General features: G+C 42.5%; 2 protein-coding genes across 5 annotated transcripts in view; one reads left to right on the top strand and one right to left on the bottom strand.

Annotated features, from left to right (window-relative positions):
* The window catches only part of SLC38A12 (solute carrier family 38 member 12), a 37674-nt gene extending 31296 nt beyond the window's left edge, over positions 1-6378 (top strand). For all 4 annotated transcript variants that reach the window (XM_075846500.1, XM_075846498.1, XM_075846497.1 and 1 more), the window contains exons 7-10: positions 1067-1166; positions 1786-1888; positions 2873-2966; positions 4717-6378. In XM_075846500.1, coding sequence (XP_075702615.1) covers positions 1067-1166; positions 1786-1888; positions 2873-2966; positions 4717-5477 — 1058 coding nt within the window. In that variant the 3' untranslated portion in view covers positions 5478-6378. The remainder of the gene's footprint in view (positions 1-1066; positions 1167-1785; positions 1889-2872; positions 2967-4716) is intronic.
* NAT9 (N-acetyltransferase 9) overlaps positions 1-17344 on the bottom strand; it is a 168691-nt gene that overhangs the window by 56296 nt on the left and 95051 nt on the right. Inside the window, exon 2 of the mRNA XM_075846501.1 lies at positions 9176-9304. Within this exon, the coding sequence (XP_075702616.1) occupies positions 9176-9297 (122 nt within the window). The 5' untranslated portion in view covers positions 9298-9304. The remainder of the gene's footprint in view (positions 1-9175; positions 9305-17344) is intronic.

The following is a 17344-nucleotide window of genomic DNA, read 5'->3' as shown; positions in this document are numbered from 1 at the left end:
ATGTCTGCGACAAAATCTGCCGCGTGTTAGGGCTTGTTCACAAAGTGCAGATTTATTGCGGATTATGCATGGATTTTCAAAACAAAACCCAGGAACGGAAGCTAAACAGAAGAAATATATAACGGAAGGCCTTATAGTGTCCCCACTCTTGGATCAAAGTCTGGTTTTGGCTTAAAAAGTGCATGCAAAATCTGCACTGTATGAACAAGGCCTTATGAACTGAATTACTGAGCAGTGAACTTTGTTTTTTTGGTTAATAGAAGTATAAACTATGTCATCTGTATTCTACTTGAAGTTAAAACAGATTTCTGAAATCCCCATTACTGAGGCTTATTTACCATAATGTGACTGTTGCTTTAGCGGCATGTGGTCTACGGTGATACGGTCCTTTCAGTAATGCCTAATATCAGTTATCTGTAGGCATGTGGGGGCCCACTGACACCAATAATACATAGGGGGTCTAGTCATTCCATTATCTATGGGAACCCAACATGTTAGGATAATCTTCATGTGAAACATTTAGTACTTCCCATTGTTAGAACTGGAAGATTCCTTGAATGGCTGAGTTTTTATCTGAGCATCTTTAAGGAATTGAAGCTTGTATTGTTATTATATACATTACATACATACTAATGCATTATGTTTATTACTGTGCTTATTAAGGGTCAGTTTTTTGGTGCAGATTTTGACGCGGAATCTGCTTGAGCGCCCAAAAAAAACGTCCCAAATCACTCCCATTTATTTCAGTTGGAGGCAGAGGCCTTTTTGAGGCAGATTTTTTTTTTCTGACTGCAAAAGAGCTCTGTGTGAACTAGGCCTAACTGTTTCATTTTTATATAACAGGGGGTTTCCTGTTACAAGAGATATTTTAAATTAAAATTCATCGAAAAATTCAGGATTAGTTAGTCTAATATACAATAATTTAGCAAAAAAAACTTTCTATAGTTTAAAGAAACACAAAATCCCAAAGACCCCTGTTAAATGACCTCTACTGAATCCATTTTGGGCATCAGGAATAGAAAATGTTACTTGAGTTTTCAGTCTTCATACTTTTTTTTTTTTACAGTTGGTGTAAACCTGTTTTATTTCTGCATCATTGTATATCTGTATGGAGACTTGGCTATATATGCAACCGCGGTACCTCTGTCTCTTGTTCAGGTCACATGGTAAGTAACAATGGAGAGGGACAAATCTTTATAAAAGTGACGAAAAAAAACTTGTAACGAAATACTCTTGTGCTCGATTCATCTTGGGAAAGAAGACCTCCAGCACCCCACCCTATGGTCTGTCAAACTTAGGACTTTGAATAGGAGCAGAGCTGCACTACTGCAGCTATTTCATGACCGGCGCTATCTGCTTCCGGCATGGACGTCCGGAGGCAGCCGGATCGGCTTAATGGTGCGGGGTCCGGGTGTCGGACCACCATAGATCATGTACTGATGACCTGTCCGGTGGATAGGTCATCAATTATCCGGTAGTGGACAACCCCTTTAATGTATTTCATTTTCCACATATTTTCTCCTTGGCGTTCACCCCGTGCTACTTGGAGTGAATGTCTGAGCAGACCTTAAATCCTCTTAGGAGCTGGTAATCCCTCTGTAAATGGTTAAGTTATACCATTTGTCTTCTATACAAGACCGTGGCAAAAATCATGGAAATGCTAGCCGCCCGTAGTCCTTGGGGCAACTGAGAAGCCTAGTGTATCAGGGCTACAGCCTTCACTCATACGTAGGTGTCTGTCGTCAGGGAAACCGTAAAATTATGTTCCTTTCTACTTTCTTTTAGTTTTTCTGGGAATGAATCTTGTGGAACTCAGGCAGGAGAAAAAAATGATACAGACCCCTGTTGGGGAAACATCAGACGGATTGATGCTTACAGGATCTATCTGGCAAGTTTTTGTTTTTTTCCCCCACTATATCAAATAATGGGCAGCAAATAATACAATCTATGGGGACATACGGCAAAATATGGTTCTAAATTGACCTTACTGTGCAAAATTGTTCTTATTCTCAGAGGGGTTTTCCCAGAAAACTGTTTCATGAGAGGTCAATAGGGCCGGCTGGACAAATCAAGCCAGGTCTAGGAGCAAACTCGAAGGCCCCACGCACACGGCCGTGCCTGTAATCACAGCCCGCGATTGTGGGCATGGCCGCCTGTCGACGGCTTCTGACAGCCACCCGGATTTGCGAGTCGTGCTCCCATATAAAGTATGGGAGCACGGTCTGTGAAAAGCAAAGGATAGGGCATGTCCTATCTTTTGCGGCGGCTTTCTATGGCCCGGACACCTTCCCGTAAATAAACGGGAAGGTGTCAGTGGACAATAGAAAGGAATGGGTCTGTAATTACGGACGATTTTTTTCGGTCGTGTGCATGGGGCCTAAGAGTTAGGAGCCAACAACAACACGCTGTAGGGCTAGGTCCACACAACCCGTATGAGCGAGCCTAGCCTTACATACGACTGGAGGTCCCCCCCAGTACTTAAAATAGTTCTCCTCTTGGTAGTTATAGCAGTGCCTCCCCTCTGGTAGTAACAATTACGTCCAACACTCCCCCCCCCCCCCCCCCCCCCAGATAGCACCTGACCCTGGCCTTGAAATCTTATGAAGTGCAGGGCAGTAAAACCCAGTTGCCAAGGCAGATTTTCTAGCTGTCATAGTGACTGGCCTTGTATTAGGGCATAATAAAGTGACCAATGGAGTCCAGACAATAGGACCTCCAAGGACTTTAGAGTGGACAGGATTTCGTCCCTGTTGCTGCATTGTCAGTCTCCATTAAAATAAATGGGGTTAATGGAACACTAGAAACGTTTAGATAAGCCTCTTAGCATAACATGGAAATCCATTGCTATTCATGTTTTTTTTGTTTTTTTTAGGCTGTGTTCACTCTGTTCCTTGGGCCTTTTACCTTCTTCAATGTGCAGAAGACAAAATACCTCCAGATTTTGACGTCCCTTATGAGATGGATAGGTAAGGGCGGAAACAGATAGTTCTACATTGTATGTGACATTATATTCTCATTTATACTATAGAAATAAATGTAGTCTGCGCCACCAAAATACCAGCTGTAATTTGTGGCATTTCTTTGTATTATCGCCTCCATTAATTAGTAAGGCAATTGTGAGTACTGAGCCTTTAACCCCTTCCCGACATTTGATGTACATGTGCGTCATCTGTGGGGGGGTTATGGAGTCGGCTCATGAATCCTCCATATGAAGCAGGTGTCTGCTGTATAATACCGCTGACACCCTGCTCTAACGATCAGGATCGGAAATCACTGATTCTGACCGTTTAACCACTTTGACGCGGTCAATAGTAGCATCTAAGCCGTTAGACAAAAGGGTTACCGCCTCTGTTAACCCATTGGGTCCCCCATGATGCAGTGAATTTTCAAGCGATCAAGCAATCCCATTTAAAAAACACAAAAAAACATAATACTTGGTATCACGGCATCCGATGTGATCTAAAATATAATGTTATTTATCCTGCACGATGGACAGTAAAAAAAAAACACTAACTGCCAGAACTTCTTCTCTTTGGTCACCTCACCTCCGCCCCCCCCCCCAAAAAAAATTTGAATATACCGACTAGTTTAATGTTATTGGGGTATCTTACTAATGTAAACGTGTTGGTCATGGCATCGGGTTTCTTTCGATTTCTCGTGTGTGTAAGATCCAATGATCACAAGCATTGGTTTTAAAGGGCCATAACGTGGTTTAGGGCTGGTTTATATTTCCTTTAAATTCTATAGTTACCTTTTATTATAAAAGAGGTTAAATAAATATAAAGGAACACTCCATCCAAAACTGATACAATATGTTATGACTAGCGCAGGGCCTGAGGGGGGTGTCTGATATGCAAATTAGGCCTTTTACTGTCAAGTGGGCGGTTACCCCTTATCTAGTGACAGGTGTTACCCGCCTACTTGACAGTCAAAGGCCTTATTTGCATATAGGGCACCAAAGCTAACGGCGCCGATATCTCAGCAACGGTGGGGGCTAGAAGAAAAAAATTAAAAGCGTCGGAATCTGTGAGGCATCTGCGATCAAACGGGGATGCCAGCTGCTGTTCTTTCGGCAGGTGACAGGTTTTCTTTAACTTTTTAAGAAATTCCTAAAATTAGGTCTCTGCTAGATCTCTAAATTGAGCTGCCAAAGATAAATAGCAACAGTTGCCTGTTCCTTTCTGAGATTGGCAAAGAAATACTGCAAAAACTCTTTCTGATCCTTCTCGTATGTTATTAAAATCCATTAACTTGCAACTTATCAATACTAAGTGCCCGCAGGCAAAAGGAGATTAAAATCCTCAAGCAAATCCATAAACCAGATCACGTTTTAAATGTCACATAACACGTCCTCCCCCACCCCACCCACTTGGAACACGCATGCCTAGGAAAATGCACATAACCCTTTATTGCTCACGCTGGTAGAGAGGGGGCTCTGTCCTTGCAACACTATGGGGAGGAGAGGTGCTAGTGTCAGGGGCCTCCTTTTCCAGTGATTTATGGAGCGGATAATGAGTTTTCACAGCTTTACTGCCACTTTGTTCTCATCTGAGTCAGTCTCATAAATCCTGAAGACAACAGTTTAACTCTTGACTGCCCATAGCACACAGTAATATCTCTGTGGGAACGTGAGCAAGGCCTCTCCAAAACCTATAGGGAACAATTTTCTCTTCTGATCCCATAACTTAACCGCTTTTATTTTATATATCACTGCAGCTTTCATCATCATGATTGTGATGGCACTCATCCGGATCGGTGAAGGCAAAGGGGAAGGTAAACCCCCTATGGCAGATGTCTCGGGGATCCAAAATCTTTTTGGAGTGTGCGTGTATTCATTCATGTGCCAACATTCTCTGCCTTCTCTGATCACGCCGGTGTCCAAGAAGAAACACCTGACCGGACTTGTCCTCCTGGACTACATCCTGGTCCTGTCTTTTTACAGCCTCCTTTGCTTCACCGCTATATTCTGCTTCTCCTCTGGGAGCCTGATGGACATGTATACTCTTAACTTCAGCGGTTGCAGTCCTTTTGTGCCTGTAGTGATCGGCTACTTCCTCGGATTGTTCCCAGTGTTTACAATCAGCACCAATTTCCCAATCATTGCCGTCACACTACGAAACAACTGGAAAACTCTTTTTCATCGGGAAGGAGGCACATATCCCTGGCTTGTGGACCGTATTGTGTTTCCTCTCATAACACTGGTGCCGCCAATCATTGTGGCACTTTGTACAAACCACCTAGAAATCCTAGTGAGCATCACAGGTTCCTATGCAGGAAACGGCATCCAGTATGTTATTCCAGCGTTTCTAGTGTTCTGCAGTCGCAAAGACTCTGCCCTGGTGTACGGACCCGATAGTAGAAATAAGCACCGATCTCCTTTTAAACAAGTGGGCTGGGTGTGGTTTGTTCTTTTCTGGGCAGTCTCATGCTTTATATATGTCACTGCCAACATAATCCTGACTGATGGTAACCTGTAAACATTACGAGTTGGGGGTCATCATGGCCTAAGCAAGGCGGCGATGTGCAGGACACAAGAACGGCCCTTGTTTAATTACATACTGCCGCAAGTTACATGGGCTGGCCCCATTCTCAATGGACATATCCTATTCTATTATAATGAACACTGTTAAGACTGTTTGTTCAGAATCTATTGCTGAAATCATCATTTGAGATAATTGTATTGAAAACAGTTTAAAGGCCCTTTTGCATGGCCCAATTATCGGGCAAACTCATAGAACGCTCGTTGCCGATAATTGTCCAGTGTCAACAGGGCAGCGATTAGCAGATGAACGAGCAAACGCTCGATCATCTGCTGATCATATCGATTTAGAAAAAGTAAAACATTATTGTTGTCGGCAGTACATCTCCCTGTAAACACGGGGACGCGCTGCCGACATGATATTAATGTATGGGGACGAGCGATCGGAGTAACGAGTGATTGTCCCCATACTAGCGCCTTGTGAAAGGAGCAAACGAGCGCCGATCAACGAGCTGTCTCATTGATCGGCACTCGTTTACGCAGCCCAGGACGGGCCGTGTAAGAGGACCTTAACAGTGCCTTGTCTTCTTTCTGGCAAATAAAGGGTTTAAAGTCATTGCCTGTCCATGAGGTGCCTATACTGCACTGTCATGTCAAAGGGACAACTCTTGCCTCTATTTATCCAAAGGGAATGCAGGCGCACCTTGTGCCTTTGACCAACGTTACAGCTGTATAGGATTCTTGTATATCGGGTGGTCTGATGCACGTGGAGCTATATTCTCTAGCACAACCTTGCTGTGCTCTGTGACTAAAGGCCGGCATTAAAGACTTGCTACACTGTGTACAGTGGTTAGCTAGTTGTTTGTAACCACAATAAAATTAAGACATTGGAGATTAAATTTGTGTATTTTATTGAAGGACTTCCTTTAAAAAAAAAACAACCTTATACGCTATACTTGCACAGCACGTGCCCATGGCATACTGATTACAGACGCTTCTGCCACTGATTAGATTCCTCGCCACCCCCCACCTTCTCATCTCCCTCCAACGGCAGAGGTGATTTATGAGTACATTACTCTCAGCCCTGATGAAATCTGTATGTGGAACAGCTTTGCTTGTTTTGTACAGAATATATACTGTGTTGCGTTGATGTTCATGGTCTTTTTATTCTTGTGGCATACAGTTGGTGATGCACAATGACAATTATTGTGTGTCATATATGAAGAATTAGTTATCATGTAGTGTTTGTGTGCGTTCTCTAACTGTACGCTGTAAAAGCTCTGCGCTCCGTGAAGACTGTTACAGGATGGTTTCTACTTAGTTGCAACAAAGAGCTGGTACTTCTATAAGACTTCGTTCACATCTGCATCAGGGCACCATTCTGACGTTCCGTCGGAGCTTCTTGTCAGAACGGAACCCTGACTGAAACAAACGGAATCCATAGGTTTCCTTTTGCACCACTATTGATTTCGATGGTGGCAAATCCGGTGCAAATGGTTTCCGTTTGTCACCGTTGTGTAAGGGTTCCGTTGTTTCGACAGAATGAATAGCGCAGTCGACTACGGTATTGATTCTGTCAAAACGACGGAACCCTTGCACAACTGAGACAAACCAAAACGATTAGCACCGGATCCGTCACCATTTCAATGGTGATGCAAACAGAAACCTATGGTTTCTGTTTGTTTCAGTCAGGGTTCCGTTCTGAAGGGAAGCTCCGCCAGGACGGAGCCGTGACGCAGATGTGAACGAAGCCTAACACATTTTATTTTTCCTGTACCAGGAAATGTATCAAGTCGGCAGATGGACGCAATCACGTGACATAGAAAAAAAATTGACAATATGCAGCATGAAATATTGTATTGTGACCTATATAAAATAATAGAAATGGGGATTTATACATTTCTATTCTACAATTTTTAAGGCCACACATTGCTGGTGTCCTATTGGGGTTTAGAATAAAGCTATGTAATAACTGAAATTTTTTGTTAGCCATGGGTAAGTTCATGGCATAGTATTGCCTTTGCCAACGTACTTCCATGCTGTTAAATGTCCAGCTCTGGACAATATTAGTGGTCTGGTGTGGCACAACCGAGCATTGAGGAGGGATCCAGTCAATCCCTACCCTTCTGTAAAGGGTTAGGGACTGGCTATGTTTTTTTTTAACCCAGTCCTGAATGTTAGATTAAAAAGGAGAAAGGATATTGTGCTGACTAGTGAAAGCACCTAAGGCCCAGTCAAGGCTCCAAGTCTGGAGTCCTAAAATGAGCAGCCCCTATGGAGGATGTTTTTATTCTTTGAGCCTAGGTAGGCCTCAGGCATGGACTGGAGTCTTGCATCCCGGCGTCTAAGAATTAAAGAAGTTGTCCCACTGTGACAATTTTGTCACCTAGCCACAGGATAGGCGATAGTGTTTGATCGTGGGGGGTCCTACCGATCACAAAAATGGGTGTCCCAAGTCCCCTGTTTGAACAGAAAAATGTGGTCACGCATGCGCACTTCTTCTCATTCACTCTATGGGACTCCTGGAGATAGCCAAGTACAGTGCTCGGCTATTTTCGGGAAACCCATAGAGTGAATGAGAAGCCGTGCACATGCGTGACCAAATTTTTCTGTTCAAACGGGGGACTTGGGACCTCCATTCTTGTGATGAATGGGACCCCCGGCGATCAAACCCTTATCACCTATTCTGTAGATGTTATGGTGGGACAACTTCTTAAACATCATATGTGTGGATACCTATATATAAATTTGATAGATATGGGTGAATAGAAAGTGTACTTTCATTGGAAGGTCTGGATTAACATGTTATTTGATCTTGGACTTTCTAATCTGGAAGCAGTGACTGGTTTGTTCTCCCAGATAGAATCCTGTAGTAGGCATTTACTAGGATTAGGTTTAACCATCGGAACCTTGGCAGGGGAATAAGTTTTTTGTTTTGCTTTTTACTTCAGGCATTATGGTAGTAGTCACGAACCGCTAAAATGGCCTGGGATCGGAGATAACTCTGATCCCGGCCGTTTAACCACTTAGATGCCGCGGTCAATAATTATTTTTATATATATATATATATATATAAGATGTATCTCTGCACTTTCAGCCACATCCGTCAGTGGACTGCTCTGATGTCTCGACTGTCAGCGCTTACTGTGTCCTTCTGATGCCTTCTATAACCCCTTTCACCAATCATAGCTAAGTTGGTCAACTTAGATATGATTGGTAACAGGGTTATAGAAGGTGTCAGAGGGACACTGAAAGCCAAGCCATCAATGCTGTCCACTGAGGCAGGGGTGGGATTTTTAACATGTTCTCGGTCTTGCCGACAAAGACATACGTGCCGGGCTGGGCATGCTGTACATAAAACATCACCTGAACCAGTCTCAGTACATAAATACAGCACCAGAACAAAGCTCTGTACATAAATACATAACCAGAACTAAGCTCAGTACATATATGTAATACCAGCACAAATACAGCTGAATACAGAGGTCATATGCAAATTCAATTGACCCCACCCATGTAAGTTTGAATGGCGTAAAACTACAGTTCCCAGTATGGCCTGAACAATGGTAACGATATGCTGGAAGTTGCTATTTCCCAAAAAAAGAATGCTACCTCCATCATCTTGCAGCAGATCATACAGCGACTACAGGACTGATACATCGCTGTCAGTGGGAGAATAAACACTTAGTGACTCACAGGTGGCGTCTTCTCAGATTGGAATCGTTCTCTCTTTTCTTGCTCATCCGGTCCAGACTTCCATGACTGTCTCCTGGCCATGACCCATTTTTGCAGACTTTGCCACTCAGTTTTTTTAACATTCTGCACCTGCGGTATAAACAAAGATAAAATTATCATGGTGCCACACCGTATGCTCCTAAATATAACAGCACCCCTGTATATAACGGTACCATACACTGTGCCCCTGAATACAATTGTGTTAAACACTGTAAAGTAAAGCACCACACACACACAGTGAGTGCCCCCTGCAGATAGTGCCACTCAGTGCCCCCTGTCAATAGCGCCACACACGGAACCCCCTGTAGATAATGCCATTCACAATGCCCGCTGTAGATAGTACCCAATATAGAGCTTCCTGTAGATAATGCCCCTCAAGAACCCCCTGTATATAGTAAAAAAGAGCGTAGCTGCAGCAGTCCAGTAGTGAAAAAGGCATTGGTATTTATTCACCAAGCATAAAAAACTTGCAATGTTTCAACCCTAATGGGGTCTTTATCAAGCTTAGTGCCCCCATTCTGCTTAATTGCCACTCACTGCCATTTTCCTGTTGCTCAGTATGGAGGGGAATGGGGGCGACCCAAGTTTTGTGAACGGTCCAGGGCCTATAGTACACTTAATTCGCCAATGGATGGTGGGGATGTGCTTCAAAAGAGGGACGCCAAAGATGTCTGGGCAGCAAACTCTACAGAGGCAGCACAAAGCTGAAAGAAGTGTTCATAGAAGTCTGGGCCGAATGAAGAGGAAATGGAGAACGACTCCAATCACAGAAGCTGTTGCCTATGAGTCACTAGATGTCATTGTTTATTCTGCCTCTGATTTCTCACTGCAGCAATATATTCTGCATTCCTGTTTGTGAAACTTCCAGAAACATGTTGCTTGTGATATGTTTCTCTTTTGAAAAAATAAAGTTAAAGACGGTTAAAAAAAATAAAAAATGACATCACCTGGCTTGCAAAAAAATTGAATAAAATGTGATCAAGAACTCGCTTGTACCCCAAAATGGTACCAATCAAAACTACAGATTGTCCCACAACAAATAACCCGCTCCAATGGAGAAAAAAGAAAAAAAAGTTCGTTCTCTCAGAATATGACGACACAAAATGTGCAGTGTTCCAAAAGTGGATAAGATCGGGCACCATTTATCAGTATGACACTGGCCACATATCTATGAATTATTATTTATTTACCCAATTATTATACCACCTGACTATGCCCCTGATGGACTCCGCACAGATTACATATGCCCCTGCATTATAAACTAAAATACCAGCAATACCCAAAACAGGACTATTACCAAGCAAAATCTGCGCTCCAAACGCCAAATGGCGCTCCCTCCCTTCTGAACCCTACAGCGTGCCCAAACAGCACGTCCACATATATGGCATCGCCATTCCTGGGAGAACCCGCTTAACATTTTATCAAGTATTTGTCTTCAGTGGCACAAACTCGGTACAACATATTATGCACTAAAATGGCATATCAGTGGAAAATTGCAATTTTTACTTTGCACCATCCGCTGCACATTAACCCCTTTACGCACTATGACTTAATAGCACGTCATGGTGCGGGGGATAATGTATGTTGCCGGCTCACGTGCTGAGCCTGCTCCATACACTGCGGGTGTCAGCTGTGTATTACAGCTGACACCCAAGACTAAAGGACAGGAACAGCGATCGTGTTGTTACAGAAACCTGTAAAAATAACAAAATACAGGCTCTGCGGTACATACGAATCTGTTCAGACAGTGATGACTGAAAACACCTGCGATCACTGAGGAATACATTCTTACAACAGGGAAACCATCCAAGGATTATAGATGATCAGATCTACAGAGCGACAAGAATTCCAAGGAGCAACCTTCTGGGGTACAAAAAGGAGGAAGACAACAGCAGGGTGCCCCTAGTGGTCCTATACGAACCCCAAATTAACATCTTGAGGAAAATTGCTGCTGATCTCCAACCTATATTTAACAAAGACCATAAACTGAACGAAATATTCCCGGATTTACCTCTCCTTGCATACAACCAGCCACCAAACCTAAGAAATCTCCTGGTCAGAAGTCCCTCTCATCACCATCAGAGACCGGCATCTTTCCTTGCAACAGTAGAAAATGCAAGACCTGTACCAACATCTGGTCATCAAACACCATCCAGATACCAAACACCATCCACATACCAAACACGCAACAGGACTATAAAATCACTGGCTCGTTCTCCTGTACATCCTCCAATGTCGTGTGCATGATCCTGTGTACAAGGTGCATAGATAAAGGAATCTACAATGGAGAAACTAAACAAAAACGACAAACCAGGATGAATCTTCACAGACATACAATAAAACAGGAGGTGGATACACCCGTGGGAAAACACTTCTCTGGACCTGATCACAGTTTGGCCGATTTAAAGAGGCTCTGTCACCAGATTTTGCAACCCCTATCTGCTATTGCAGCAGATAGGCGCTGCAATGTAGATTACAGTAACGTTTTTATTTTTAAAAAACTAGCATTTTTGGCCAAGTTATGACCATTTTTGTAGTTATGCAAATGAGGCTTGCAAAAGTCCAAGTGGGCGTGTTGAAAAGTAAAAGTACAACTGGGCGTGTATTATGTGCGTACATCGGGGCGTGTTTACTACTATTACTAGCTGGGCGTTGTGTATAGAAGTATCATCCACTTCTCTTCACAACGCCCAGCTTCTGGCAGTGCAGCACTGTGACGTCACTCACAGGTCCTGCATCGTGTCGGCACCAGAGGCTACAGATGATTCTGCAGCAGCATCAGCATTTGCAGGTAAGTAGCTACATCGACTTACCTGCAAACGCCGATGCTGCTGCAGAATCATCTGTAGCCTCTGGTGCCGACACGATGCAGGACCTGTGAGTGACGTCACAGTGCTGCACTGCCAGAAGCTGGGCGTTGTGAAGAGAAGTGGATGACACTTCTATACACAACGCCCAGCTAGTAAAAGTAGTAAACACGCCCCGATGTACGCACATAATACACGCCCAGTTGTACTTTTACTTTTCAACACGCCCAGTTGTACTTTTGCAAGCCTCATTTGCATAAATACGAAAATGGTCATAACTTGGCCAAAAATGCTCGTTTTTTAAAAATAAAAACGTTACTGTAATCTACATTGCAGCGCCTATCTGCTGCAATAGCAGATAGGGGTTGCAAAATCTGGTGACAGAGCCTCTTTAAAGGTCCTAATACTGAAGGGTCATTTTAAGAACAACAGAGAAAGAAAAATTTGGGAATTCAAGATGATGATAAAATTCCAGTCATTGACACAAGGCCTCAATCTAACACCAGGATTTATGAGCCACTACATGGACACACATCACATCCCCCATCAGACTGACTCCAGATCCCTTATCTCCTAAGACATCACCCCTATAACCTCAGTTTTATTGCCCCGGCTTATCTTAATGATGTATCACCTCATGTACTAATTGTCTTTGTGTAACATCTTAAATGTGGTGCTTTTTTCTAAGTCATTCATTTGTTAATTTGCCTGAAGAAGGAGCCTGTGCGCTCTGAAAGCCGCATATAGAACCTTTATGGTTAGCCAATAAAGATATCATACCTACTATACTTTTGTCTTTTTTGACACAAAGGTATTTAACATGGCAAAAAAATGTGTAATTTTCACCTCTGCTTTGCTTTAATTCCTGTGAAACGCCTCAAGGGTTAAAACACTTTGTGAATGCCGTTTCAAATACTTTGAGAGGTGCAGTTTTCAAAATTAAGTGATTTATGGGGACTTTCTAATATATAAGGCCCTCAAAGCCACCTCAGAACTGAACTGGTCCCTGAAAAAATAGACTTTTGAAATTTTCTTTAAAATATGAGAAATTGCTGCTAAAGTTCTAAGCCTTGTAACGTCCTAGAAAAATAAAAGGACGTTAAAAAAACAATGCAAACAAAGTCGACATCTGGGAAATGTTAATTAGTAACTATTTTGTGTGGTATTACTATCTGTTTTACAAGCAAATATGTTTAAATTTAGAAAAATGCAAATTTTCTCTAAATTTTAGTGTTTTTCAGAAATAAATAGTGAAAAAATTTGGTTGAAAAATTCAATATCATAAAGTACAATATGTCACGAGAAAATCTCAGAATCGCTTGGATAGGTAAAAGCATTCCAGAGTTATTACCACATAAATTGACACGTCAGATTTAAAAAAAAATCGGCTGTGTCCTGCAGGTGAAAACAGGCTGGATCCTGAAGGGGTTAACATAAAAACTTGATTTAAACCATAGGTCATTTTCTAATGACATATTCCCTTTAATATGTTTTTTTTTAAATGTTGTCATTGTCATTACAACCTCTTATGGTAGAGCATAGACCAATTCAATTACTCCGAGATTAAACTTGCCTATATCAATAAAAGAATTGCCTTTACTCTGCACATCAATTATGTTGTACAGTTGCAATTATTACCGAAGATATGAGTTTTTTCACAGCTAAAAAAAGGCAAATTTTTCCAGCCTTTCGTTCATAAGAGGCATTTTATCCAATTCTAGAATTTAGTTGCCCGCCTTTGAACCCTATGTTGTTTTCCTATATCCTTCTTTTTACCACGTGGAGCCCGTAATATGATGTGCATGGGACGAAGCACCATAGAAATAAGAGGATACGGTGTGTGGACTGTGGTTGAGCACATACATGGTGAATATAATTACATATTAGCGTCTTCCACTGTTCGGATGTCGATTCTGCGGAATCTAAAAAAATTTGCAACCCTGCATGCTACGTATCCGATAGCTCCTATTTGCAAAGGAAGTGGTACCCATAATCACAGCATGTTAGTATACAATTCCCTAGTATAATTAATTACAATGGCTCTAAAAGGTAGAGCTTCACTTTAATATTGTGTTACTTTTTATAATTACCAGTTAGGAAGTTAATGTGATGCACTTTATTCTTGTAGGTATTCTGTTTAGTGAACATCCTGTAGCGCACCTGCAAGCAGTCAATTTTACTTATTGTCTATACTTTATTCTCCTTTTATGCAGTAAACGCGCAGATGGCCAGAACCGCAGACACAGGAGAAGAGATTAAACTTGGCGCAGTCTCCTCACCTCACCTGCTATTGACCTGGCACACACTTTTAAAACAGAGCTGTCGCTTCGCCAGTATTGAGTGACAGGGCGACTGCTGTTTTAACTGTGTGACATCACGCAGACCTGCTGTCTCCCTCCTAGAGTTGGAAACAAAATCTAAAATGTGTTAAGTGAATCACTATTACACTTGCTAAGGTGCTGTTCTCGGATCGCCAGCATTTTTACTTAAGTGTTTGTCAAACTCATTCATTTGGTTTTACTGAAATGTGAAGTTTGGGCACTCTAGATATACTTGGCATTAGTAAGGCGTTATTATTATATATGATTAATTTGTAAATTTTTATTTAGTTTTTTAATGTATGAGTTGGACACCTGACAATCGCTATATAGGTCTTTTTTTTATGTTCAACATTTCGAATAGATTGGAATCCATTCAAAATCAGATTGGAAACTGATGAATCACCCAAGTAAGTTCAGGCTTTTGCCTGGCAACTAGTTCTACAAACAGCGAGTCAGACTAAGACTAAAAAGCAGCACTGGCACATAAGCTACTTTAGCCCACAAATGCCAGTTAGTGCCCTACATTGTCAACAGCCCAGATATACTGTGCATGTTACACATCCTAGTATCATACTTTGTCCAGTGTCATACAGTAGCTACCTAAAGGCATAATGTTTAGTAGCCAGCCCCTTCAATATACAAGTTGTAATAGAACTATAATGGACTGGTTACTGCAAAGCCCAGTGAAAAAAAAAACACCCAGACAGCACAATTCATCTTCCCATGACTGGATAATGTTTATCGTGACTGGTCCTAGAATACACAGGGATAGTTCGGAGGTAAGGCAACAGAAGTCAATACAAAAACATACCAGTGAGGGTAGTATGATGAGCTGGGGATTCAGTAGCAGGAAGACTTAGTCAGACAAGCTGAAGTCTGTAACGGAGGTCAGGCACAACCATGATGTGGAAGCGTAGTCAGGAACATTGGCAAACAATCCAGGGGTCATGTAACACATCAAGCAGATCTGGGATGTAGTTCTGTGGAATAAGCATGAAAATGAAGCCAAGACTTCCGGTTCCAGCGCTGGGATGTGAGGACGCGGAGAGAGAGTTCCGGCGCCCGTATAGCCACATACCTTACTAACAGGACACTGATCCGCAGTTTGCAACCCTGCGGCATGGCTACAGCAAGCTGCCACCCAAGCTACGCAGTTTGTCCTTCTGGCAGTCAAACATTTTTTGAGAAGCCGCAGATTCCCGGCTAGGAAGCGGACATGACGCTTATTGCAGAGTGAGATGGGACACACATGCTGAAAGTTAGCGGTTCAATAGTGCAGTATATTCCTGCACGGGAACTTTGGCGGCATCCCAAAATTTTCTTTCTGAGGCCTTGCATCCTTGGCTCCTCTGCCTCGTTTCTGTGCCCACATGACTCACTGGACTCACCAGGAACAGACTGCATTTCACTAACTGAGTCTGGGTTCCTTTTTCTGGATATGTTTGAACTTTCTAGGCTATCGCAATGCCATTTCCCCAGTGCGCTGGAGCCACCTTTGTGACTCCATAGCCCAAATAGACCCTTTGAGCATCATGGGACTTACATATCACATCTCTGGAAACACAAGTGACATCCGTTGCTGGGACACTTCCTGTGCTTTTCCCTGATCTACCCCAGGGGAACCAGCACCGCTGCAGAGAGCTTGACTTAACTCTCAACCAGCTCAATTAGACCTCTTGCCAGTGAATAGACCTTTGCTCCCGATTCATGGACTGGTACTTATTACGGAGTGCACAAAAGCCAATTCATGGTGCATGTACATAATGATCAAGACGGGCCTGAATTTCCCACTCCTGACACCCAAAGGGGGCTTCCAAGAGATATTCAGGAGTCAAGAGACGCTTTTAATACTGCACTGTTATTGAATTACAAGCTTCTGTCAAAACCGATAGCGCTGATATCTAAAAGACACTTGAAACAACAATCTAGGCTTCGCTTTCATGCATGCAATTCTACATTGACCAGCAAGCATCCTGTATAGAGAAGACGGATATCTTTATTAGAGGATGAACACGAAATGCTGTCATCGCGGGGGAAAAAAAAAGCGGTCAACCAAACTGAATGATATTTAAAACCGTTCCAGTCAGAATAACCTCAGAATGGTCGTATTCCCGAGGCGGTGAAAGTAGCCGATTTACACAAGCTGTGCGAGGAAGACCTACCAGCCATGTTAGGCCTAAGACATTGCTGTAAAGTGGAGAGAGCCCACCGCATAGGTCCGGATACAAATTTTGATAAAACCCTCAGAGGATACTTATGCCACCACGACAACCTGTCCTGACAGGACCCCAAAAAGTGATCATGCGTTACTTGGACTGGATAATGAGAAGGTTGAAATTTTGAAAGCCTTCAGGAGGCCGGGAGATGCCCCTCGACTTTAGGTATTTGAGCGTTCAACTTTTTGAGGACTACTCAGCAGAGGTGGCAAAACAGAGAAAGAACTTCAGCAAAGTCTGCACAGACAGTGGGAACAAGGCATTAAGTAATCATGAAGAAAAAATAAGTTGTGTAAAAGACAAATAAAGGCTGCAAAGATTGTTGCCAAAGAAAGTAGAAATAACCCAAAAATATTTTTCAAATACATAAATAATAAGAAATTGAAAACTGAAAGTGTCAGGCCTCTCAGAAATAATCTGGATGTAATGGTGGAGAATGAAGTAAAGTCCAATCTATTAAACACCTTTTTCTCTACTGTATTTATTCAAGAAAACCCAATGTCCGACGTCATGATTAGGGATAAAGTAAATTCTCCATTAAATGTCACCTGCTTAACCCAGCAAGAAGTTCAGCGCCTCCTTAAAAACACTAAAATAGACAAATTACCAGGTCCGGATGGTATACACCCCCGCGTTCTGCAGGAATTAAGTACCGTGATAGACAGACCCTTATTTATAATATTTAAGGATTCTATCATGACTGGGTCTGTATCATAGGACTGGCGCATAGTAAATGTGGTGCCAATATTCAAAAAGGCGTCAAAAAGTGAGCCTGGAAAATATAGG

The sequence above is a fragment of the Rhinoderma darwinii genome, chromosome 13, assembly GCF_050947455.1.
Source record: "Rhinoderma darwinii isolate aRhiDar2 chromosome 13, aRhiDar2.hap1, whole genome shotgun sequence".
In the NCBI taxonomy this organism is placed as follows: domain Eukaryota; kingdom Metazoa; phylum Chordata; class Amphibia; order Anura; family Rhinodermatidae; genus Rhinoderma; species Rhinoderma darwinii.
The sequence above is the reverse complement of the archived record's forward strand: the minus strand, read 5'-3'. Positions and strand labels throughout refer to the sequence as shown.